Source organism: Miniopterus natalensis, chromosome 15 (genome assembly GCF_054644295.1).
Source record: "Miniopterus natalensis isolate mMinNat1 chromosome 15, mMinNat1.hap1, whole genome shotgun sequence".
Classification (NCBI taxonomy): domain Eukaryota; kingdom Metazoa; phylum Chordata; class Mammalia; order Chiroptera; family Miniopteridae; genus Miniopterus; species Miniopterus natalensis.
Window position 1 is genome coordinate 5841631 of NC_142095.1, and position 26512 is coordinate 5868142.

Consider the following 26512-nt stretch of genomic DNA (forward strand, 5'->3'; position numbering starts at 1 on the left):
TTTCACTTATGTAGTTTTGTCATTTCAGAAAATTATATAAATGAAATCATATACATTTTGACCTTTTGAAATTGGACTCATCATAATTCTCCTGAAATTCACTTAAGTCACTGCAGGTATTAATAGATCATTGCATTTTATTGCAGAGTAATAAGTATTCCATGGTATAAACATACCAGTTTGTTCTAACCACACACTGAAGGGTATTTGGGTTACTTACAAATTTTGATTTTGAATAAAACTGCTATGAATAGTTATGTACAGGCTTTCAGGTGAACATAAGTTTTTCTCTGGGATAAGTGCTCAGGAGTGCAAATACTGGGAAGAAACCACCCAACTATTTTCCTGAATGGTTGTGCCATTTAACATTCTTGGCAAATACGAGATCCAGTTTCTCCACATTCCTGCCAGCATTTGGTGTTAACACTATTTTTTTTTTTTTTTAAGCTATTCTATGCAGTTATTTTTAACTTATATCTCCCTAATGGCTAATGATGTCAAACATCTTTTCATTTGCTTATTTGCCATCTATAACTTGTTGAAATGTCTGTTACTTTTGCTCATTCTCTAATTAAATCTATTATTGAGTTTAGAGGATTCTTTGTATAGTCCAGATACAAACCCTGTATGGATATATGATTTAAAAATATTTTGTCTGTAATGTCTTTTTATCTTCTTAAGAGTCTTAAAAGGCAAATCATTTTAATTTTATGAGATCCAACTTATATTTTTTTTCTTTAATGAAGCATGTTTTTAACATAAATCTAAGAGTTCTTTGCTTAGTCTTACTTCTTGATTTTTTTTTTTTTTTGGTTTTTTTTTTTTACCTATAGACATCCAATTGCTCAAGCATTTGCTGAAAAAGCCCTCTGGTACCAAATTCCTTTTGCATTTTTGTCAAGAATCACCTGGGCACTGAGTGAGTCTATTCCTGGCTTAGCATCATATGGCTTTTTAGTATCTTTTAAAAACGCCCTCATCCACTTTTTATACATTTTACTATATTAAATTTCTATATTAAATTTATATTAAATGCATACTGTATATAAAAGCAGAGAACAGCACAATGAACTCTCAATACATATCCAGCTTCAAAGATTATCACCCTCCCCTTTTCATTATAACAACTTTTTGAAGAATCCAGGGCAGTTTTCTTATACAATATCCCATGTTCTGAATTTTTTTCTCATGGTGTCATTTATCTTGTTCTTTTGCCTCCTGTATTTCCTGTAAACTGGCAATCAAGTCCAAGAAGCCTGATGAATTCAGGTTATACTTTTGGCTTATTGCATCCCATGAGGAGGCATGTTACATGGGTTCTTTCAGCCTTAGTGACATTGCATTTTAATTGGTTAAGAGGTAAATGCTAGCTCTTGCCATTATTAAAGTACATCTATCTCTCTGAAATTATTACGTAATCCGGGGTGATTCTTCTGCAGCATGGATATAAAGCAACTTCATATTCATTACCTCATAACAACTTTACGAGGTAGATATTCTTCCTCCTGCTTTACAGATAAGGAAATCAAAGCTCCAAGAAATGAAGGCATTTGTCCAAGGAAAGTTGCAGAACCTGACTCATAACCAGGTCTTAAGACTTTTAACCTTGGGCCCCCCCTTCTAGTTTTCACTGTTGGGTACCTTTCATTCTAATGAGGAACCAGCCCTCAAGGAACGTTGGAGTTGGGTTAATAATAATCAACACACCACTTCAACACTATTAGTATTAGAAAACACAATCCTGATATTAAGGTATTAATAGTGCAGCTGCAAAATTGGAGTTTTGAGGATTACAACATAAAATTATCAACTCAAGAATATAGTTTGAATTACATTTACAAATGTACAAAAGGGAAGACTGAATGAATGGTTGGTTTACAGGAAATAATGGGCCTGACTGCCCAGAGGTGGATTCTCAATTGGTTTAATTAGAGTTTGAAGGGCTTGGCTCTGTGTGATTTGAACCAGGAACCTTTTGGTGTACGGATGACACACCAATGAACTGAGCCACCAGCTAGGGTTCCCTTATACATTTTTAAAGCCATATTTTAAAAGTCTCCTTAGAGTGCTAAATTCCAGTTAGCTATCCACCACACTTCATCTTTGTATGAAAATGAGAGTACCTTTTGAGGTTCACAGAGTCTGAATGTTAACTTAATGAACAAACATTATGTCATGTTCTAGACTTTTACTATACCTCTTTTGTCCAACTTTCCTGACAAATCATTTCACAAAGTACTTTCACAAGGACTCTTTGATATAATCCTCATAACAACCCTGTGAGGTAGGCATTATATCAATATTCGACTGGCAGAGAAACTGAGGCTTAGATGCTGACTTAATACCACCACAGAGCAAGTAAGACAAAGGGCCAGTACCTAAACCTCTGTCTTGATTCCAAATCCAGTGTTCTGTTTGTCCTCAAACAGCAGACTCTTGCTCACCCAACTCCATGTCTGACATGTCCCAATCATACTGTCTACACAGACTTTCTGCAGCAATGATTCTATCTTCAAAATGTGTAAGATACACATTTTCAGAAATGTTTTAATACAAAGATATTTTTGTTATCACAACATCATTACATCTCATAAGACATAAACCCAATTTCTTCAGAGTCCTCAATTGCTACAAGTTCTCTTTCTAGGTCATAACAAATGGTCTGCAACAGAGTATCCTTTAACTAGAATTTGGTTTGTTTTTGTAGTCTTGAAAGTCTAAAACAGGGGTGGGGAATATCTGGCCCATGGGCTGTATATGGTCTGCAAAATCATTTGGTCTGGCCCTGCCAAGGCAACCACAGGCGGGACTCAAAATTCAATAAACCTAGGAGCTTTTTTCAAAGATAATTTTTAAGTTGATAATTTTGCATGGCCCCCAAATGATGTTATAAAGATCCAAAAGGCCCTTGACAGAAAAAAAGTTCCCCATCCCTACTCTAGAATAACCTTCTTTCACATGCAGCTTGCTTTAATATAACAGAGGCAATCATTAATTTTTTCCTTATCAGAACCATATACTGCCATTTCCCCGACAATTACTTAAATAGGAAGGAATTTTATTACACTTTACATATGACACTAGATTTTCTGAATCTCTATCTTGGGCTCAGCTCATTGGCATTTTGAATCCAAGAGAATTCTTCCATGGTATGGATTTTTTGTTGAAGATGAAGGTTTGAAGTCTGAGAGAATTCCTTTTCAGACTCATCACATTCACAGAGTTTTTCAACTGTATGAACTTTCTGATGCACAGTAAGGTTTTTTCTTTGCCTAAAAACTTTACTACAATCATTACACCCATATGGTTTCTCCCCTGTGTGGATTCTCTGGTGGCCAACTAAATTCCTCTTAGAAGTAAAAGATTTCCTACACTTCTCACACTCGTATGGTTTTTCCCCAGTGTGCATTCTTTGATGTACAACAAGGTTTTTATTCTGACTGAAGTCTTTTCCACACTCATTACATTTATAAGGTTTCTCTCCAGTGTGGATTCTTTGATGTACCATAAGATTTCTACTAGAGGTAAGAACTTTTCTACATATATGACATTCGTAGGTTTTCTCTCCACTGTGAATTCTTTGATGTTCAATAAGGTTTCTGTTATAAGTAAAGCCTTTCCCACACTCATTACATGCATACGGTTTCTCGCCAGTGTGGATTCTCTGATGGGCTATAAGGTTTGAGCGGTAACTGAAGACTTTCCCACAATCACTGCATTTATAAGATTTCTCCCTTGTGTGAATCCTCTGATGTCCAATGAGGCTTTTCTTCAGAATGAAGCATTTGCCACACTCATTACACTCATAGGGTTTCTCGCCACTGTGGATTCTCTTATGTTCAATGAGGTTTCTGTTTGAACTAAAAGCTCTTCCACACTCACGGCATTCAAAAGGCTTTTCCCCAGTGTGGATTCTCCGATGTACCAGCAGGCTTGAATTGTAACTGAAAGCCTTCCCACAATCCTCACATTTGTAGGATTTTTCCTGTGTATGAAGTTTCTGATGGACCATGAAACTCTTGCTCATAATGAAGGTTTTCCCACACTCACGACATTCATAGGGCTTCTCCCCATTGTGGAGTCTCTCATGATCAATCAGGTTTCTGTTAGAACCAAAGACCTTACCACAATCCTTACATTCATAGAGATTCTCTCCAGTGTGGAACCTCTGATGTAAAATGAGGCTTTTCTTTAGAATGAAAACTTTCCCACAGTCATTACATTCATAGGGCTTCTCCCCATTGTGGAGTCTCTGGTGATCAAAAAGGTAAGCACTCTGTGTGAAGGCTTTCCCACACTGAGTACATTTATAAGGCTTCTCTCTGCTATGCATCCTCTTATGGTCAATGAGGTTTGACTTAGAATTGAAAATCTTACCACATTTTTTACAACCAAAGGTCTTCTTTTCTGTGTGTACTCTCTGGTGTAAAAGGAGGCTTTTGCTTCGAATAAAAACTTTTCCACATTCTTTACATTTGTACGGGTTCTCTGCACTGTGGAGTCGTTGGTGGTCAATAAGGTAAGTGGTCTGAGCAAAGGTTTTTCCACATTCATCACATTTATAGGGTTTTTCCCCAGAGTGGATTCTCTGGTGCAGAATGAGGCTCTTCTTCAGGATGAAAGCTTTCTGACACTTGTTACATTTATAAGGTTCTTCCCCTTTGTGAAGCCTCTGATGGTCAATGAGGTAAGCATTCTGAGAGAAAACTTTCCCACACTCATTACATTTATAAGGTCTCTCCCCAGAATGGCGCCTTAGATGTATAATGAGGCCTGAGTGCCTATAGAAGCCCTTTCCACATTCCTTACATTTATAAGGTTTCTCCCCAGTGTGGATTCTCTGATGGTTTAGAAGGTAAGCACTTTGAGAGAAGGCTTTCCCACATTCATTACACTTATAAGGTTTCTCCCCAGAATGGTTCCGTAAATGCATTAGAAGGCTTGAACGTTGAATAAACCCTTTTCCACACTCCTTACATTTATGAGGTTTCTCACCAGTGTGGATTCTCCGGTGGTTGATAAGATGGGAGATTTTATTGAAATGTTTACAACATATATCACATTTATAAAATTTCTTTCCTTCAGTACCCATTAAACTTTCAGAAAGAGCTGAACCTGAAGTCAAGCTTTCTCCAAATTCCTTCCCCTTCTGGCCTCGTTTTTCTGGGGGAGTCCTTTTCTTCTTGTCTCGTTCATGGAGGGAAACTTTCTTCGGCGTATCTCTTTCACTTGTTTCATTTCCCCACGGACTTGCTGAAATTTGCCATTCACACTCTTCCTCAAAATTGAGGACCTGAGGAATACCTCCTTGAAGCCTTTTTGATGTTCCTTTCTGAGAATCTGCTCTTTGAGATGTGCTTGATTTCACTGTCACCTCCTCATTCTCAGTCATGGTCTCCCATTCTGATAAAAAGAATTAAAAACGCAAATATTACCAAGTCCCTGTGTGAGAACTCTTCACATGATTTTAAACAAGTTAGGATACACTTTTATATGCATACAATAGGAGAAACTTTTCATTAAACACAGATACAAAGCAAAATGCTACACTCACAGAGTATTATAAATGAATTAACACAGAACTCACTCTGATATACATCTAAAACTTTGTCTTCAAGTGGGCAGATGGAAAGACACAAAAGATGCTGAAAAAGTAGATTGCAAGGAAAAATGAGAGAGGACATAGGATTTTGTATAGGTGGTTCAGACCTGAGGATCAGGAAGTTGGATGAAACAAGAAGAATCATTTGGCTTATAAAGAACTGTCTTTTCATTTTCTTCTTGTTAGGAAGATGGGAACTCTAAAAGAAAAAATATATACCTAAGGACTCTGAAAGGCAATCTTTAATTTTGAAGAATCAAGTGCATCAACATTTTTAAATTACTTGAAAGCAATTAACCTCACAAAAAAATTCATTAAAAAGCAACTCAGCCCTAGACAGTTTGGCTCATTGGTTGGAACATCAGCCTGGGGACTGAAGAGTCCTGGGTTTGACGCCAGCCAGGGGCACATGCCTCGGATGCAGGCTTGATCCCTGAGAAGCATGTGTGGGAGGCAACTAGTCAATGCATCTCTCTCAGATCGATGTTTCTCTCTCTCTCCCTTCCATTCTCTCTGAAGAGCAATGGAAAAGATATCCTCAGGTGAAAATAAAAAAAAACAAAAAAAACACAAAAAACTCCACAACTTAATGCTTAGCGTTCATCTATTAACTCCCACTATTCTTTTTAAAATTGAGAGGTGGAAAATTTTAAATTCATTTCACAAAAACATCAGGTCTGGGTTAGATTCTCTCACTTAATTAGACGTAAAAGAGAAGAAATACAAAATGAAAAGAAAAAATAGAAAAGAGATTGAAAATATGAAGACATCTAGAAAATGATGAGGCTAAACTGGTTAACCTCCAAGGACCCTTTCTACTCTGTCATTGTTAATGTTAATTTTTAAATGTGGAATTATTATTTTAAAAAATGTTCTGGAAACTTATTTTCACCATCCAAATGTGAGAAAAATTGTGACACTAGTTCCCCAAATTTCTAATAAGCAAGATACAAGGGCAATATACAAAAATCAGTGATATTTCTGTACACTACCACTGAAGAATCCGAAAAGGAAATTAAGAAATAATAGCATCAAAAAGAATAAAAGACTTAGGAATAAATTTTTAAATGCAAAACTTCTGCTCTCAAAAGTATAAAACACCATTGAAAGAAACTGAAGACTGCCCGGCCGGGCATGGCTCAGCGGCTGAGCATCGATCTAGGATCCAGGCAATCAGGGTTCGATTCCTGGTCAGGGCACATGCCCGGGTTGCGGGCTCGATCCCCAGTCGGGGGCATGCAGGAGGCAGCGGATCAATGACTTTCTCATCACTGATGTTTCCATCTCCCTCTCCCTTCCTCTCTCTGAAATCAATAAAGATATATTTAAAAAAAAAGAAAAGAAATTGAAGACTAAACAAAAAGATATCCCATAGATTGAGATAGATGGATTCACAGATTGAAAGAGTTATTGTTAAAATGGCAATACTCCCTGCATTGATCTACAAGCTAAATGTAATCCTTATTAAAATCCCAGCTGGTTCCTTCACAGAAATTGTCAAGCCTATCCTAAAATTCAAATGGAAACTTAAGAGGCCTAGAATAGCTAAAACAATCTTGAAAAAGGACATGGAGGACTCCAACTTCCTGATTTCAAAATATACTATGAAGCAACAGTAACAAGACAGGGTGCCACTGACATAAGGATAACCATATAATCAAAGGAACAGAATGGAGAGCCCAGAAATAAAACCTCATATTTATGGTTAGCTGACTTTTGAAAGGATGTCAAAAAACAGTTCAATAGGGAAAGACTGGCACTGGGATAACTGAATAGCCACATGTAAAAGAATGAGGTTGGACCCTTACCTCACACCACATACGTGTACAAAAATTAACTCAAAATGGATCAAAGACCTAAATGTAAGAGATAAAACTATAAAACTCTTAGAAGAAAACAGATATAAATCATCATGACCTTGGATTAGTCAATGGTTTCTTAGACATGATACAACAAAAGAAAAAGTAAATTGGAATTCACCAAAATTAATAACTTTTGTGCTTCACAGAATACCACTGAAAAAGTGAAAAGACAACTGAGAGAATAGGAGAAAATACTTGAAAGTTATATATCTTATAAGGTACCTGTATACCGAATATATAATATAAATAGACATTTTTTCAAAGACATACAAATAGCCAATAAGCACATGAAAATCTGCTTAACATCATCAGCCATCAGGAAATACAAATCAAAACCACAATGAGATATCATTTTAGACCTACTAGGATGACTATAATCAGAAAGACAGAAAGATAGATAATAACAAGTGTTAGTGAAGATTTGGAGAACTTGGAACCCATATACAGTTGCTAAGAGTGTAAAATGGTGCAACAACTTTGGAAAACAATTTGTCAGTTCCTCAAATGATTAAACATAAAAGTTGACATATTACCCAGCAATTCCACTCCTAAGTATACATCCAAGAGAAATGAAAACATATGTATACACAAAAATTTGTACACAAATGTTCACAGCAGTGTTATTCATAATAGCTCAAAGGTGGAAGCAACTTAAAGGTCCATCGACTGATGAATGGATCAATAAAATGTTATATATCCCTACAAACAAATATTATATGGCCATAAAAAGGAATGAAATATTAATATATGATACAACATGGAGGAACTTTGAAAACATTACACTGGGTAAAAGAATTCAGTCACAAAAAAACACATATTGTATTGATTCCATTTATATGAAATGTGCAGAATGGAACTGGTTGCAGTCGTCTCCATCTCCATCTCAAGAGGCTTGTGCCATTCTCATACCAATTATTTTTCTCTGCCTTATTTATTCTCCCAAACCATGGTAAGCTACTTAATGACAGAATCACATCATTCCCAGAGTTGCCACCACATGACAGATGTTTAATGTTTGCTGAAAGCAAAAACAGCTAACAAAATTTTTTAAATACTCTTACTTTATTACTAACCAAAGAAATCCAATTGGGAATAAATAGATACTATAACTTTAAATAATTATATTAGCACCTTGGCCTGGTAGTTCAGTTGGTTAGAGTGTTGTCCCCATACACCAAGGCTGTGGGTTCGATCTCCAGCCAGGGTACATACGAGAACTAACGAATGCATAAAGAAGTGGAACAACAAATCGATGTTTCTCTCTTTCTCTCCCCCCCACCTTCCCCTCTCTCTCTAAAATCAATAAGTGAGAAATAAAGAAAGGTCTCAGGCACAGAGATAATTATTACAGTAATTATCTGAAATAAGAAAACAGCTAACTAAATTATGGCACAAATTATGTAGCCAATATAGATAATATCTACAAAGAATGTGTAATAATATGAGTGAGGAGAAGGCAAAAAATGCAAGCTTAAAACTGTACACACACACACTCACACAAACACATACTTAAAACATTGCCTAAAAAACTTCAAATACACGGGAAAAAACACAGAAAGGTAATATATTAAAATTTTGGTCGTTTACAAATAGTGGGTTTAAAGACTTTTTTTCCTTCTTTCTAACATTGTTTTCCAAAATAAGTATACACTACTTTCATAATCAGAAAATAAACAAAGGCTGATAAAATAAAGAATTATGGGAAGAAAGGGTCCTTACCTAGGGAGGTCACATTTCCATAATTCTCCAACATCACATCCCAGTACAAGGCCCTCTGAATTGGGCCCAGACATGCCCATTCCTCTGCAGTGAAGCATACTGATACCTCCTCAAACATCACCAACTCCTGAAATAACAGGTATGTGTGTGGTTATCCATGCCCAGGAACTCCCCTACTGAAAGGTTCCTTTCACACTGTGAGGCCATGAGGTGGGCAAGGGATATCAGGGAGATAAAGGGAGACCCCAAGTAAAGTCTGCCTTCTAATAGCATGGACCTTGATTTAGAGACGGGAACTGGACACCGAGCACTAGGATGAAGAGGCACTTGAGCCACAATTAGGTGGTACAGACAGGGCCTTAGGAAGGAAGAAAGATGCAAACCTCACCTGGGGCTGGGCTGTTAGGAGCATGAGTGCCATTAACTGATTTCTTGGGTTCTCTTCCTGGGAAAGGGCAGAAGCTTCGGGGGCAGGAGAATCTGAGGAAGGAGTAAGAGCCGCACTGAGGTTTCTGCTGTTCCTGCCCACTACTCCAAGTCTAGTATCCTCTACAAACAGGGAATTCAGAAAGACCCGGAACTCTCCTGCCTAAGCATGATGGCTATGAAACAAACCACAACCCTTTTACAAGTGACCCCCATGTGCAGGGCTGGAATAACACAAAGAGCATTAATAAGGATGGATAAAAGGCCAGAGCCCCAGAAAAGGACAAGAGGTGGCACAGAAAGAGCTTGTTACCATTAGGAATTCATACAGAGGGCAGGAGAGGAAGCAGCTATCTGAGAGCAAAAAGACATGCCACAGTAAAGGTCCAAGAAAACAAAGAAAATCCAAAGCCAAGGCTACTAAATAAGCACCATGTTGAGGATCCTGGAGGTGGAACACTGCTGGGTCAGTAAGAGGATTTGGGCAAATTTCAGCTGGTATGTGGCTACCAGTGGATGCCTGAGGATGTGCTGTTTCCTGAGTGATCATGACATCCTGGAGAGAGTCCTGATCCTGCACAAGGACTGGAACCTGGGAACAAACAAAACAAAATAAGCTGGCTCTTCTTGTACCTCCAGAAAATGGACTCACCTAACCACTGTGGACGTCTTTCTGCCCATAATCTAGAACTGTGAGATCAGAGACCCACCTCAAGTATGGAGCATCAAAACAGCAGAAAAACTTTGCCTTGAGAACAATGGAGCTGCCCTCTAGCCCCACTCATGGCACTGGTGACCTCTCCCAGAGGAGATTGAACAGAATGGTGGAAACAGAAGCCAGACCTGGGTGTGGGTTAGGGAGGGAATGGGAAGTGACAAGCAATAATTAAGAGCATGCGTTTTAGCTTCAGACCTAGTTTTAGACGTGGTTCAATACACTCTTCTACTTATTTACCCCTTTACTTATCCCTTCCTGCTCCAACAGAAGGAACACTAGGAGTCTAAATACTTGGATTTGCTGCCAGCTAGATGGCTGACCTAAGGCAATCCAGTGAACCCTTTTCTACCTCCATTTTCTTCTCTCTCAAATGAGGAGGGTGCATTAGTGATGTTCAATGAAATATACAGCTCTAAAATTCTTCACTTTTATGATTAAAACCAACAAGCCCATCTTTGGTGCCACTGCCAAGTTGAAGTTCTGTTTCAGACTTCTAACAGAAATGTTTCTAGTGGGCTACAGATTGACAGAGATCTCACACATACTAGGAACTGTATTAAGATCTCAATTTAATAGTCAAGGATATAAAAATCTTATCAGAAGCAAATATCTCAACCCAATCCTTTGGCTCACAGAACCCCAAGTAGGGGCACACATGGCAGTCTAACCAGATCTAGAAAGCTTCTTTCTTACTCTCTCACTGCCTTTTAACTCCAGGCTTACATCCTCATTGCAAACAAAGAATACATATGCTTCTGTTTAGGAGAACACTTAGAAACTGTATGTTCTTCAAGTTCTTGAACAAAACTCAGGATTAGCAAGCATCACCCAGGTCAGAGTGCAATCAATGCCTTTGTGCTGATTCTGAACTGGGCCCAAAGTTCTCAATCATAAATTCATTTCTCTGCAAAGAGAGTCTATGGTCTGCATAGCTCATGAACCTGTTTTAATTAGCATTAGGGTTGCTAATGTGCTACTGTTAATGAAAATCACAGACTCACCCTCCAGCCCAGCCTGCCCTGCCTCAAATTTCTCCTTCCTTCCATCCCAAACTCTTCCCCCTCCCCCTTTCTCACTTTTAGTGCTGGTCCATCAAGGTCTTTCTGCAGCTCTTCTACCAGGGCCACGGCCTCCTCACCACTCCCAGGGCGATGGATCTGCACCCAGGTCCGAATCTCCCCAGGCAGGATGCTCAAGAACTGCTCCAGCACCAGCAGCTCCAGAATCTGGGCCTTGGTGCGTGCTTCTGGCCTCAGCCACCGGCGACAGAGCTCCCGGAGCCGGCTCAGGGCCTCCTGGGGTCCAGATGTCTCATGGTACCGTAACTGTCTAAAGTGCAGATGGGAGGTCTCCCAAACAGAGGAGCTGCTCCCCTGGAAGCTGGTTCCCCATTTCCAGGTATCATCCTTCCCTTTAACAAGACCCTCTTGTCTCAGAGCACTGTGGGCCCAATTTTCTCTTGTCATTGTCTTTATGTAAGGAAGCCTCGTCTCTGGGCCCCTTCAATCCTTGCTTGACTTCTTCTTTAAAGCTTGGAGAACATCATCTGCAAGACGTCAAAAAATCATTGTTAAAGTTAACCCAGTGAAATAACCAAGTTTTCCAGGCCCCAATCAGCTCCCAGTGATGGAGAGAACATCCCCGAATGCAAGGTTCTGGCTCTTAGCAGTGCCTTCTTTGACAGAGGCCCCTGTCCAAGGCTCTGGGGACATTGATACAGGTCAACCAGACCACTGCTGAAACCAGACATGAAATTCCTTTGGTCTTTATTCATGGCACCTCCTTCACCTAATTACAATAAATCCTTTATCCAGTACTCCAACAAGGGGCATCCTGGCTAGCCCTGTGTGATTTTTAACAAATTACCTCACTTCTGAGTCTTAGTCTCTCTCTTTAAAAAAAACAAAAAACTTTATTGATTTCAGAGAGAGGAAGGGAGAGGGGAAGAGAGAGAGAGACATCAATGATGAGAGAGTCATTGATTGGCTGCCTCCTACACATCCCCCACTGGGGATCCAGCCCACAACCCAGGCATGTGCCCTGACCAGGAGTCGAAACCATGACCCTTCAGTGCACAGGATGATGCTCCAACCATCTGAGCCACACCAGCCAGAGCATGAGTCTTAATTTTTTAACCTGCAAAACATGGGTAATAACAGTTCCTATCTTATAGCCTTGTTGTAAGAATTTTATGTCTAAATACATTTTAAATGAAAGAAGTCAATCTGAAAATACTATATACTATACAATTTCAACTATATGGCATTTTCAAAAGGCAAAACTAGAGACACTGTAAAAAGATCAGTGGGGGGCAGGGGGAAAGTGGGATAAATAGGCACAGCACAGAGGATTTTTAGAGCAGTAACTCTACTCTGTATGATACTACAGGGTGGGGCAAAAGTAGGTTTACAGTCATTCATATGGAAAATAATACATTAATAAATAATAATATAAGAGTAAGAGTAAACTGTGTTCTGTGTACTCACAACTGTAAACCTACTTCTGCCCCACCCTGTATAATGGTGGATACATGTCACTATATATTTATCAAAACCTATAGGATGTAAAAACAAAGAGTGAACCCTAATGCAGCCTATGGACTTCGTATAATAATGATGTGTCAAAGTAGATTCTTCAGTTCTAACAAATGTAACACTCTCGTGGGGGATGTTAACATGGGGGAGACTATGCACGAGTGGGGACGCGAAGTACAGAGGAACTCTCTGTATTTTCTGTTCAATTTTACCATGAACCTAAAACCGCTCTAAAAGATAAAGTCTATTATAATAAATATATGCATACACACATACAGTTAGTATGGAAAAAATGGGATTTCTATGTAGGGTTCTACAGTAAATTATCAGGACTCTATTTATTCTTACTTTGCAGGTACAAATAACAAATGTTTAACTATACATTTTGTTTGCTGCATGAACAAGTTCTGAAATCAGGGACTCCAATTCCAAAAGTCCAAAATAATGCCATCTAAGACAACTACTCTAAAGCAATAGTTTCCAAACAATCGTTCATTATCAAGTTTTAACCTGGCAAGCTGTAAAACGAAAATAAAACAATAATTCTATACACACAGTCACTGACAGGTTGGCAACGACCTTTCCTGCGAAGGACAGCATTTATTCTGAGTTTTAGGATTTCAGTCGTGTTAAAACATATTTTCTGAAGTAATAGTGGTACAGGCAGCCTATGTTTGCTTTTTAAATACCGTTACATCACAAAATCAAAAGATGGGACTTGGTCTATCCCTCAAAGAAAAGAAAAAAGTCCCCAGAAGTCCCGGAGCCACTGCTCCCGGGATTTCTCCAGGAGTTTCTGGGCATCAATCATCCCCAGAGACGACCGGGGACGAGCAGAACGGCCTCGACTGGGGGCCCTGGCAGCCGCTCTCAGGGGGACACTAAATGCTATTTGACTGAAACGCGGGTGCAGACACAGACTCACTGGCGCTGGTGTCAAAACCTCCCCAAGCCGGCAGCTGCCTAAGTCGAGGCCACGGCGTCCACCTCAACCCCGAGCCGAGGGACAGCGCCGGGGGTCAGCAGCGGGAGGGGGGCCCGGCGAGGACAGCGCCGCCCACGCGAGCTCCGGCTCGCCCTCCGCGCACGCCCACCCGACCCCAGCCCACCCCGCTCACCCGGGGCTCCCGCGGCGGCTCCGGCTTTGGGTGCCGTCGCCTAGGCGCGGAGACGCCGAGAAACGACTCGCGAACAGGGCGCGACGGCAGCCGACACCCAGAATAATGGAGGACCAGTGGTCCCGCGACTTCCGGCTGCTCACCACGCCCACCAAGCCCACCCGCCTCTCTAGGAAGCCACATCTCTATGGTTCCTTTGCTTTTCCCGGAGGAGGTCCGGGTTCGCCGGGCTCGCGGGGCCTTGGCTCTTGCTTGGTTCCTGCCAGCCAGTGAGTGGGAGGGCTGCTGCCTTCCAGACCTGCGTCCAGGATGCAGAGATGAACCGCAAGGTCCGTGCCCTCAGGACACATGTAGCCTCCTGAAGGAGCTGGACCTTTCGGTTTTACTTTGCATTTAAATTGAGTTGTTTGGGAGTAATGTCTCATAGTGACCTCCTGGGCACCTTTTCCTACCTATTCTTGAACCTATGGCAGCTCTTACCGTAAATAATAACATGGCTTATAAATGACCCCCTTGTGAATTCGTTTACTTGTTTGTGCATCTCTTGCCCAAATAATGAGATAATGCACCACTTCATCTCTGAGAAGCAAGATCAACACAACCCTTGTCTTGGTGGTTCTCCTGTTCAACTTTGTCTTAACTTGGTTGGAGGGTATAGTTGGTCTTACATTTTGGGGAGGGAAGGATTATACCAGATCCTCTGTCACAGATCAATCACACCCTAATTTGCATTAAAAGCAACGCTGGTAGAGTGGAGTTCTAGAAAAAGGTGAGAAACACAACCATAACATTCAGAGTAGGATTTCCATATTAGCTGATCAAAGTTCTGAGGTCTTAGCCCCATCTTGAACTGTGAGCCCTCTGCCTCCAGCCTCTTCTCAAATACCTATCTCTATGATGTTTATGCCCTTACACCAAGCTAAACATAACTTTTGTTTCCTCTCATAAGACCCTATGGAAAATATCCACAACAATCTCAGTCACCCCCAAAGGACATTTATTGGGTTGACAAAGCCCTGAAGATACTAGGTATACTTATCAGGGGTTTCCAGAGAAACAGAACCATTAGGAGATAGATGGAAGGAACTGGTTCAAATGATCATGGAGGCTGATAAGTCCTAAGAGCCTCAGTAAACAAGCTTGAGACCCAAGAGAGCCAAAGGTACAGCTCCAGTCCAAGTCTAAAGGCCTCACAGCAGGAATGTTGATAGTGAAAATCTCAGACTGAGTCCAAAAGCAAGAGAAGACCATTGTCCCAGCTCAAAAACAGGTAGAAAGAAAACAAATCCTTGCACCACATTTTTGTTTATTCAGGCCTCCAACAGACTGGATAAGGCCTACCCATATTGGGGAGGGCGATCTGCTTTACTCAACCTACCAATTAAAATGTTAACCTCATCCAGAAACACCCTCAAAGACACACCAAAGATAATTTTTAACTAAATATCTGGGCATCCTATAGTCAAGTTGACCCATAAAATTAACCATCACACCTGGATTTATCCAAATATACTTTAGAGTGTTAATTATAGTTTATCTGGGCCCTGAAGGGCATCCATAGTGGATAGATTCTAGTCAGTGTCACTTAGAAGGACCCAGATTTGGATGTCCATCTTGGGGATAACCCACCACCACCACCACCACCACCACCACCACCACCACCACCACCACCACCACCTAACCTTCATCCTCAGGGAGGAATCTTGTAGGAATGAGGGAACTCATAATAAAGGGAAAGTTGAAAAAGGGGACAGGCCACCTGAGAAAAGCCCAACTACTATCTTAATTACATTATGATCAATGTAGAGGACATTTTGCTGCACTGTCTGGATTCCTCTAGACTGTCCCCTTTTCCCCCACCTCACTAAAGCGGCAGGCTGAAAGCCCTCAGTTGTCTGCCCCCTCCAGGACCTATCCTAGTTCAGTCAGCTGGAGAAGTCTTCCTCAACCAAGATCAAGCTTCACTTCAAGGTAATGTGGTAGAGCTGGTATTCAATGACTGGTCAATGAAAGGGTATAAAGGCCCAGACCTCTCACCTCAAGTTTGGACAATTTTGAAAGGTTATTCATCCGAGTCTAACCGAGTCTGAAGACAACAACGGCAACACAGGTAACTCTGTGAGTGCAACACAGCTAACTTCTCCCACTACTAATCCTGCTTTCTTCCCTCTCTCTAGGTGTTAATCCCAATAACACTTTCCAGTAAATTTGCTGCATGGTATCCTGTCTTAAATTTCCTTCCCATAAAGCTCAACTCAAAACAATTAGATAACTCAATTTTTTAAAATAACTGTTCCATGTATACTTAGAACTGTACATGCCTAATTTCATGTTACTTTCACTAGGGGGTAGCCCTATAAACATCCAGCCTTCTCATGGAGATCTCAGTTCCAATTCTCCACCTCTTCTAAGCCCCAAAACTCAAATCCTGCCCTTGCAGCTGATAAAATCTAAGTCCCTTGGACTAAGATCACCAACTGCCTCATGTCACCCAAGGCATCATCACCCACTTACCTTTCTGGCTTCCACTTCGTTTCAGCCTCTGAGGATTCATGTCACTTTCTTAAAAGTCTTTTTAAAGGATGTTTAAGTTTTATCTAGTATTTGAGGTTGTTTTGTAGCCAAAAGGCTTTATGATTATTTGGCTTGCCATACTGTTCTATTGTATCTTTTATTTTTATTTATTTATTTAAAATTAATTTTTTATTATATATATTTTCAGTCTTTTTCAATATACCAATCAATATATTTAATAAGTATTTTCACATATTAAATATTCTTTGCAAAAATGAAAGCATTTCCTTTCATGGATATAACAATCTATTAATTTGCCACTGATGGATATATGTGCATTTGAATCAGAAAACACGCCAGAATCACTTCTTCATTCCAAAAACATTTGCGTAAAGAAAAGCAAACCGAACTGTTTTCTTCCTAGTCTGAACAAAGGAAGGAAGTGAAAAGAAAAAAAAATCAGTGATATTTATAACAAGTAAATAACAACAGATATTTATTAGTGGGATTATAACTACTTCCTGCAAAAAACAGTTTTATGACTCCAGTTTTATAACATCACAGGTAATTAAAGACAGTCTAGTTCCTAAAAACAATCTAACAATATAAGGATGCTATTTTATTTATATTCAATTGAAAAAACCAACGAAGGAAGTCTGTCACTGAGGATACCAAGCTGAAATTTACTTTCAACAGAATTACTCGAACATTTGAAGCTCTTTTGGTTTCAATTTTCTTCTGTTCCAGGTAAACCCTAACAGTACATGCCGTCAATTACAAATATCTCTAAACCTAGGGAGACACTCCTCTGTGCAACAATCTATTGGTCATATTTCCTGTTAATCAAGGCTATATAAAATGACTTTATTTCACTCCTTTTCTCTCAACTAAAAAGAAACATATTATTTCTATTCCACACAAGAACAACTCTGCACAACCAGGGTGTCTGTGGTTAAAATATCACCTCTTCATATTCCTCAGGAGTCAGTCCTGCCCCCTGAAGGCAGCAATCTGTTCCAGAGCCTCCAAACCTTGCTCTGAATAACTAGGCAAAGAGGGACTATTATATCATAACATTATGTGTAAGCCACTATCCTATGAAAACAGGATGAAACCAAACAGTCCTTTTTTACACAAATATACCCTTCATACTTTCCACTTCCCTCTTTCCAGTAACAGCAAAGAAGAAACATATATAGTCCTTACAACTAAATTACAAGGTACAGAGAGAGGCCATAAATCTAACTCAGAAAAGCATCTTCCTTATGAAACTGTGATGAAATAACTGTCCAGATACACTCACCTTTCATAGAAGTGGCTACTCAGAAGAATCCCAACTGGTCTCCCACTCCACACATAGAACCACCGCGGTGGGCTGAGGCACTTTGGCATAAGGAAGAAAGGACGGACTTGAAAGTCAGATCTGAGTTCAGATCCTGACTCCAACCACTTATTAGCCAGTCACCTAACCTCACTGACACTCAGTTTTCTTATACAAAGTTCTGGGGATTAAATGAGTTAACATATCCTCAATAGTTCCTGAAACAATAAATCACTATGTGCATAAGATGAATGGCATCAGGCTTAGGGATTCACGGTCTATAAAGGAAGAGGAATGTCTGAGTTAAATGTGGGGAGATTCTAACTGACTGCTCAGCATCCCTTCCTCCTGGGAAGGGTTTTCCCTTAATGATAAAAAGAGAAAGAAACCAGATGAGAGAGTCTCAGCTCCTTGCCTCGCTTCCTGAGTTTGACGGGGTTGTGGGAAGAGCTTGCAGCTGCGGCCACCATCATGCAACCATAAGGTTGCAAAAACAGAAAGACCACGTGCTGAATGTTACGGAGTTAAGATGGAAACCTGATAAACTGCTGAGTTGCCAAACAAAATTTGGAACTGCTTACCTCTAGGCTTCCCCGTAAGCAAACGATGGTCTTAAGCTTTAAGTACTTGGCTTCATGTTCATTGCACCTGGAAATCCCCGAAATGCCCCCTTAGGGAACACTCTTCTGGAACCACTGGCTAAGCGTTTAGAAACACTGCTCCAATGTCCTCTACTTAAGCTATTATTATTTGCCATGTGCTGAGCTCGTCACACCTTACATGTATCATCAGCCGTCTCATCCTCCCACAGCCCTGTGAGGTAGACAGTCAGTCCTTTTTTGCAGACACACCCGAGGCTAAGAGCAGTTAGTGACCTGTCCAAAACTGACAAGCTAGTGTGTCAATTTGGGATTAAAACACGTGCGTCTCTCACCCCAAAGTCTACACTTTTAGCTACTAACCTCTATATAACATGCGAAGGTGAAGGAGTCTTCCCCTAGTTGCAGATCATGCTGACTATATCTCTTTAAAGACTATGGACCTGCAATTGTTTCAGTTTCATAAGGACACACTTTTGCTGGTTTTGCAGACATATACTGCAAAGATGGAGCCTCGGCGGGCGTCCTATCATCTGCAGGTCCTTCTGCAGCTGTAGGAAAGGAAATAGTAAATTTGTGCTCTGTTCTACTGACTTAACAGTGATGGAGTAAATGGATATACATTTGGTTGACAACTATAGAGTCAGCTTATCTTAAAGCTGAAAGAAGACCAAGGACTGGTGTTTATGCTTTTACTAAACAGGAAACAGGCTCTAAAAGGAAGTGACTTGTTCACGGTTACACTGCTGCTAGGTGCCAGTATTGGACTTTAGGGTCTACATTCTATGTGCCTCCCCTAACACTGTTTAGCAAAAATGAGCACGCTCTCATTGCATTTTGAAAATACCATACTTTTCCCCTAAAATATAAAAGGAGTACATTTTCATTGTAGAAAATCGAAAAAACATAGAAAAGTATAAGGAAGTAAATAGAAATCACATGTAATCCTACCACCCAGAGATAATCACTATAAACATTTCGGTTTGGTATTATTTCATTCTCATTTTTTTCCTATGCATAAATGTGTTGTTGTTTTTTAAATTTGGATCATACGCCATTGTTTTTTCTTTCTTTTATCTTCCATTTTCCAAATCATTTCCCCTATGGCATTAAATATTCTCTAAAAATCCTTACAATGGCTGCAAAACCATTCTATGGATAGACCATCATTGACTTAAACCCTGTACGGTTGAAAACCTAGTTTTCTTCCTGCAATTATATACCTTGCTAGCATGAACATCTCTTCTGTTAATCTGTGTCTTCTTCTGATTACTTTCCCTGTATGGATTCTTAGAAATAGAATTAAGGCTGATAATACTGAAAAACTGCCTTTCTGAAAAGTAGCAATCAGTCCTCCTGCCAACAGCTTATGTTATTCATGAGGTTTCTTTCTCCTCTGTATGTTTTCTCTGGTGTTGAATAAGCTGTGAGCTATAACGGTAGGCTTTCCCACACTCACTGCACTTATAGGGCTTCTCCTTAGTGTGGGTTCGCAAATGTAGAATAACTTGAGAAGTCTGCCTGAAGGTTTTTCCACATTCGTTACATTTATAGGGTTTCTCTCCAGTGTGAACTCTCTGGTGATCAATAAGGTTTCGATTAGAAGTAAAAGCTTTCCCACACTCGTTACATTTGTAAGGTTTCTCTCTACGATGAAGTCTCTGATGTTCATGAAGGGTTTTCCTTAAGATAAAAGGTTTTCCACACTCATCACATTCATAAGGCTTCTCCCCTGTGTGAATTCTTTGGTGGTCCATAATCTTTGTGTTAGACACACATGTTTTCCCACATTCCTTACATTTGTAGACTTTTTTCCCTTTGTGCATTCTCTGATGTTGAGTTAGGTTTGAGCTACGGCTAAAGGCTTTCCCGCACTGGATGCACGTGTAGGGCTTCTCCCCAGTGTGAACTCTGTGATGTGAAATGAGACCTGAACTCCGACTGAAAGCTTTCCCACATTCCTTACATTCATAAGTCTTCTCCCCACTGTGGATTCCCTGGTGGCGAATGAGGTGCGACTTACCGCTGAAGGATTTCCCACATTCTCCGCATGTGTAGGGCTTCAGTCCAGTGTGGATTCGCCGATGGACAACAAGGTTGGAGCTATGACTGAAGGCTTTCCCACACTCCTTACACTTATAGGGCTTCTCTCCTGTGTGGATTCGCTCATGCACCGTGAGGTTTGCACTCTGACTAAAGGCTTTCCCACACTCAGTACATACATACTGTCTCCTTTCAGCCTGGATTCTCTCCTTTGTTGCAGAGCACTGACGACCACCTTTTTCAGATTTGTGGCCACTCACTTCTGTGAGTGTCTTATTGTCTTTAACTGTCTTATGTTTGAAGTTTCTTGTCTTTCTCATTTTTTCTTGCTTGGAGCATCCCAGTGGCCTTTTGAAACTTCTCTTTCCCTTCAGTGGAGCTTTCTAGATTTTGACTTTCTTGGCAACACCTCTGTGGAGTTCTCTTGAATGTATGAGATTCTGATTTTCCAGGAGTGATACTTTGGAATCAATACCTCCTCAGTCCCAGTTTCCCATCTGACAAAAGAAACAGAAATTGCATATCACCTGTATTCCATACTAGCAGAAGGAGAATTACCAAGGATAACAGGATGTGGTAGACCACAGGGTCTCCCACAGAAGACAGAGTGTTCAAGGGCAGGGGGAACTGATCAACAAAGATGAGAAAATTAGGTCAGACATAGAGGCCACGGTGAAGGCTTATGGATCAATAGGTGCAGCAGGAATTGTTTCCTTAAGAGGAAGTTAAGATGGGGCCAGTGTAGTCAGAAATAAGTGGGAGATTATACTATTATGAGATGCTTCAGGAGGGCAGGGGTTTCTGTTCATTTTGTTCACCAATGTATTCTTAGCACCTAGCAAGCATGGGGAATAATTTTTTTGTTGAGTTAATAAACGAAGGAATTAAAGAATCAAGTTGCCTGAAATGATACCAGCCAGAACACTGAAATTATGGGGCAAAAATCATGGATATGATTTGATGATCAATGTTATTCTGAACAGAGGAGTGAAATCTACCCTTAATCTCCTTTCCCCGCTCTACGTTCTTTTTCGACTTTGTTATTTGCTCTCCTGTCAATTCCCTTCTCATTTCCACTTGTCAAGAATATGTTAATATGTTAATACATTTTTCGAGCATTAACATTCATTTCCCCTACTTCCCACACCTCCCTCTACCCACAGCACATTTATGTTTTTCTGTTTCATGAAGTGGAAAACAGGAGAGAGGCAGCTGGAGTATCCCAAGGAGGAGTAAAGTGACGGAAATAAAAAGAAAGAATCCAAGAGATGCCGCCTAGGAGTAGGGTGAACATATACCCTGATTTTCCCAGGATAGTGTTGGTTGATACCTGTTGTTCTGGCATCACTATTAATAGTGCCCCCCCAGCCCTGCCAACTCACAAAAGCATCCCAGTTTGGACACTAAATTTTGTATCATCCTACCCAAAAGTGAAATTAGAAAACGAATACCTTAGGGAGATTAGCCCAGATGGATTAAAGGTGAAGAAAGAAGGAAGAAGCAAAGGAAATGAGCTGGGAGGAGCCTCAGAGCGCAGCATGGGTGACCATTAGAGGCCTGCACCTTCTTGGTGCCCAGTAAATGTCTATTGAAGGAATGAATGAGTGAATGAGATAGTGAGGCCCTAATCTAGGAAAATGACAGGATAGAGAGCAGTGGAGTCCAGTTATTACGGGGAAGCATACAGACATAGACTAAACGCAGAAAACTCTTTTCCTTTTAAATGAAGGAAAGAGTTCAAGGTCATCAAATCTAGGTCTGAATATCAAGAATGGTAGTGTCACTAAGAAGGACAGGGATGTGGGAAAACATTTTTGATAAGAGGAAGAATATCAGGAATGAAAATTTAAGAATGGTAATACAGAATGATAAGATTAGCAAGCTTCTAACTTTAGTTGGAAGGACAGGTAGAGAGAAACAGAAATGCACAAGGATGTGCTATAACGAAGCCCAGGGTGGTTCTGAGGGACCAAAGGAGGAAGCAAGACTTGTCAGGAGATCAGGGAGGACTAGTTTGAGGCCAGTTTCATCAAAAGGAAACCTAACTATCTGACTTCTGCCCCACTGCATGGGAAATTCCCTCAGAAACCCTAGAAGAATTCCCAGGGATTAAGGAGGTGGGGTCTTGGCTAGAGACGTAGAAGGAAGGACAGATGAAGTCATAAGGCCAGCAGGACATTAGGGGAACCCAGGCAACTGTGCACACAAGTGCAATCTCAAGACAACCAACAAATGGATGAAGACCAATGAGGACCCACAGGTCTCTGATCCACAAATCCCTGAGACTGATGGGTGAGTGTTCTGATCTCAGGACCACCATTCATTTAAGGTTATAAGGAACCCACAACAGGCAGAGTCCCGTTGAGACAGACACACACAGTTTACCTAGGGAGGTTGTATTCCTTTAATTTGCCAGGATTGCCTTCCTGTTCAGTCCTTCCGAGCAGTGGTCATGTGGCCCTTGGTCACTGATTCCCTGAAACAGAGTGAAGAACAAGACACAATACTTAAAAATAAACTCCAGAGAAACAGATGAGTAAAAGGTAAAAATTGAAAGGGAGAAGAAAAAGAAACAAAGAAAAGAAATATCAGGGGACTACTTGCTCTGGGGGAAAAGCCTAAGCCTTAAGCATAAAACAAAGATCTGACCATATAGAAATTTCCGTACTTTAGAACACACCATAACAGAACTGTTGTATAAACTAGAGTTGCCTAGTACTCTAACTGCTTGTGTGTACGTGTGTCCCTCCTCAGTGCTCGTATGTGGATCCCACCCAGTGCCTGCTACAAAGAGGGCTCTGTAAATGCTGCGTGATTCGAAATGCTAAATTAAACAAGTTCAGGATTCTACCTGATTCTGTCCGGGTGTAGGCATGGTGAGATGTGCATCCTCCACTCACGACCATCACCATCCCTCCTCCACCTGGTTCATCCCTTTTGTGCTCCGTATTGAACACCATGACAATGCAATTGCATTGTTGGCAATTCTGTCTCAACAGGGCCATCGAAGAGCCTAAATTCCCTACGAGATTGACCTAGTCCAACTATTCAGAGATTCTCAGAATGTCAGAGCTGGAAGGAACCTCCTCAGCCACCTAGTCTTATATCAAAATGTAGAGATGGGAACACTGGAACTTAGAGAGTGGAGCTGGGACTCAAGTCCAAGTCTCCTGATAAATTTGAGTTTTATTACATCACCCTTTCTCTCATCCCCAAACTCTACTCCTTGAGGTCCTGAGCCCCTCCCCCTCACCTCTCTCTCCTCTTAGACAAATGGCCATCAAAATATGTTCCCTTTCAGCCCATATTCTCTAGCAGGCAGGATTCCTGTCCCCAGACTAACTAATCTCACAGTATAGGTCTCACCTGCCCAGGAGAGAAGGGCATCACTCACTCTCTCCTATGCACAGCAGCCTCACTCCAGAGGATCTACCCAGCAGAGATATTCCCTGATCGCTTTCTTGGGTTTGGTAAGGAAGTTCCTAATGGGGTCTTGAATCACTGTAAACAGATAGAAATTATTGAGTTCTCTGAGTGCTGTACTCCAAGTGGACACTCAGGGCAGTGTCCCTTCCCTGGGTAACTCCCCTTCCTATTGAACTGTGAGCAGTAAGGATGACCATTCCTATTTTAAAGACAAGGAAACGAAGCTCCTGAGGTTGAATAACTTGCTGAAGGTCGCATGGCTAGTGAGAGACAAGCCTTCTGTGTCTGAAGGAAATCTTCATCCATCACACCACGACACTCCCTTTCAGCTGCTCTGTTGATATCTAAAAGTCTCCATATTCTCCTCTAACTGCAAAGTGCATTCCAACTGAGAAGTTCTCTGCTCTTCAGCTTTCCAACAGAAGTTTGCAGAAGGGAGATGAGAGAGGATCTTCGCTGAGTCAAGTGTCTTTAGGGAGACAGGAAAAATAAGGTGTTAAAAGACGGCCAGGGGAATTTTTTTAAATAACTATCCATCTCTTAGGATCACTGGGCCTCAACGTGTTTTGTGTTTGCCTCCCCAGATTCCCGGGCTCCGCTTCTAACCCTTCAAACTTGTATCTTTTCGGCCCGAACAGAATGTAGCTCTGCCTTGCGCACACCTGAAACCAGGACCTAGCACACTACTTAGGTAGGTGCTCAGTAAGTATTTGTTGAATGAATGAATGAATGAATGAATGAATGAGCGAGTGAGTAACCTTGGGCGAGACTCTGCACTCCTCTCGGGTCCGCTCCCTCGCCGGAACACCGCGGGGTTGGATGGGTGACCTAATTCAAACCCTCTAGTGCTGAAAGGTCCTTTGAAAGCCTGGGCTGGACTTCGACCCACCGCTATTACCAGGGCGGCCACTGGCTAGGGGCGGGGACGACACAGTTCTGTCACTACTATTTGCCTGATCAGAGCAGGCAGCCTCGCCTAGTGGGACACAAAACCCAAAACAAAGGGACGACGCCGAACGAGGGGAGGGGGAGGCCCGCAAGGACCCCTAGAGCTGCCGCACCCGGGTCTCCGCAGCGGGCGGCGGTGGAGGGGGGGCTCCCGGTCTGTGTCCCCCACCCACTCCCAGAAACCCCGCCCGGACCCCCACGCCAGGCTGCCACATACCCCTCACGAAAGCGCCTGACCCACATCTTGGAGCAAAGCGCGGAAGGAATTACGTCAACGACACCCCGCTCCCTCGCATCCCAGCCCTCTGGCCCTTCTAGGCAGCGGGAGGTCTCCGCCTCTCTGTGCCCGGGAGGCTGGAGTCCTCGAGCCCCTTCACCAGCCAGTCGGGGATGCGAGCGCGCTCTGGCCCCGCCTCCCGACCAAGTTCTGCCCTACCATTGGCTGGGAGGACGAAAGGGCTTGGCGGGCTCAGCCAATACAAGGAGGGCCCTGGAAGGCGTGGAGCGTGGGAGAGACGTGGGCAGGGCGGGAAGAGGAACCGAGCCACCCGGCGGCCAGGTCGCGTGCCTCCAACTGAGGCTCCCCAAAGTCACGACGCCAGCGCTGGCTGCTGGACGGAAGTCACCTTTCCTTCTGCAGACCCCACGCCTTCCAGTCTCAAAGCTAGGGTCAGCTACCGTTTGTCAGCAGCGTGTAAAAGTAACTTTTTGGTGCCGACTATGTCACTGTTTCAAGAAAATGAACTCGCCGCCCCATGAAGCTTACCTTCAAGTCAGGAGAGACAATAATAAAAAGCACGTAGCACGTGGCAGTGAGGAAGGGGAGAAAGGGAGGGCCGTGGGGCTGCTTCACACATGGCCGGGAGCGAGCCACTGAGGCGCGTAGGTCTCTGGGTCCAGCGTGTCCCTGACGGAGGGAACGTCAGGAAGCAGGGGCCTTACATCAGGAGGAAGGGGGGGGGGGCACACATTTCGAACCGTAAGGGGTTTTGGAGGTTAACACAACACTAGGAATTCACAGTCTGTTTGAGGCTGTGTCTCTCAGGCTGTAAGAAAAGATGAAGCTACTTCAAAAGTGTAAAAGTGAATGGGACTTACTGCTGCAATGTACATTGCTTTACAAGTTTATAAGGGGCTTTTTCTTTCATTGGCATTAACTAGGTTAAGCCTCAGTAATTTTTATTTTAAAAAATTATCCTTATTTTCTAGATCAGGAAACTAAAAGCTGGGTATGTGAAATGATTTGCTTATGGTTGCACAGCTAGTAATGGACAGTTTGAGACTTGGATTGGGTCTTCTAACTGCATATCCTATGTTCTTTCAACTACTGCTACACTGCCTCAAACTGCAGAATGCATTTCTCCCAAAGGTATTGAGTTATAACGAGCCATTCATAATCCCCTTTACCCTCTTCAAACTTTATTTTAAAACTTTCAAACATACATATATACTCTAGCTAGAGTCAACATTTGTTAACATTTTGCCACATTAGTTTTTTTCTCTCCACATACACATACACCTTTTATTTGTTGTTACTGTCGAGCCATTTGAGAATATGTTGAAGAGACCCTTCAACCCTAAATATTGTGGCATACACCTCCAAAGAATAAAGAATCCTTCTACATAACCAAAATACCTGTCACGCTTACAAATTTTAAAATAATTCTATATCAAATGGACCT

The 26512-nt window shown here is 41.6% G+C and overlaps 2 protein-coding genes across 3 annotated transcripts; both read right to left on the reverse strand.

Annotated features, from left to right (window-relative positions):
- Window positions 1-799: 799 nt before the first annotated feature.
- Window positions 800-16724, reverse strand: ZNF197 (zinc finger protein 197). The gene is given in 7 exon segments (XM_016196090.2): window positions 800-3110; window positions 3113-5403; window positions 9184-9310; window positions 9572-9663; window positions 10042-10201; window positions 11404-11873; window positions 16494-16724. Coding segments are annotated over 6 exon segments (3090 nt in total). The 5' UTR covers window positions 11794-11873; window positions 16494-16724; the 3' UTR covers window positions 800-3080.
- On the reverse strand, window positions 16722-25097 carry ZNF660 (zinc finger protein 660). 2 transcript variants are annotated; one of them, XM_016196112.2, is made up of 4 exons: window positions 25048-25097; window positions 23823-24351; window positions 22842-22932; window positions 16722-20953 (listed from the first exon to the last, which is right to left on the reverse strand). In XM_016196112.2, the coding sequence occupies exon 4, from the start codon at window positions 20774-20776 to the stop codon at window positions 19790-19792; it is 987 nt and encodes a 328-aa protein (XP_016051598.2). In that variant the 5' UTR covers window positions 20777-20953; window positions 22842-22932; window positions 23823-24351; window positions 25048-25097; the 3' UTR covers window positions 16722-19789. The 2 variants fall into 2 exon arrangements, with proteins under 2 accessions (XP_016051598.2, XP_016051599.2); XM_016196113.2 differs by lacking the exons at window positions 23823-24351; window positions 25048-25097 and adding an exon at window positions 23308-23795.
- Between the last annotated feature and the right edge of the window lie 1415 nt (window positions 25098-26512).

What these genes read in the sequence shown, in the direction of transcription:
- ZNF660 (XM_016196112.2), bottom strand. Translation starts at nt 20,776, where the DNA reads ATGAGAAAGACAAGAAACTTCAAACATAAGACAGTTAAAGACAATAAG.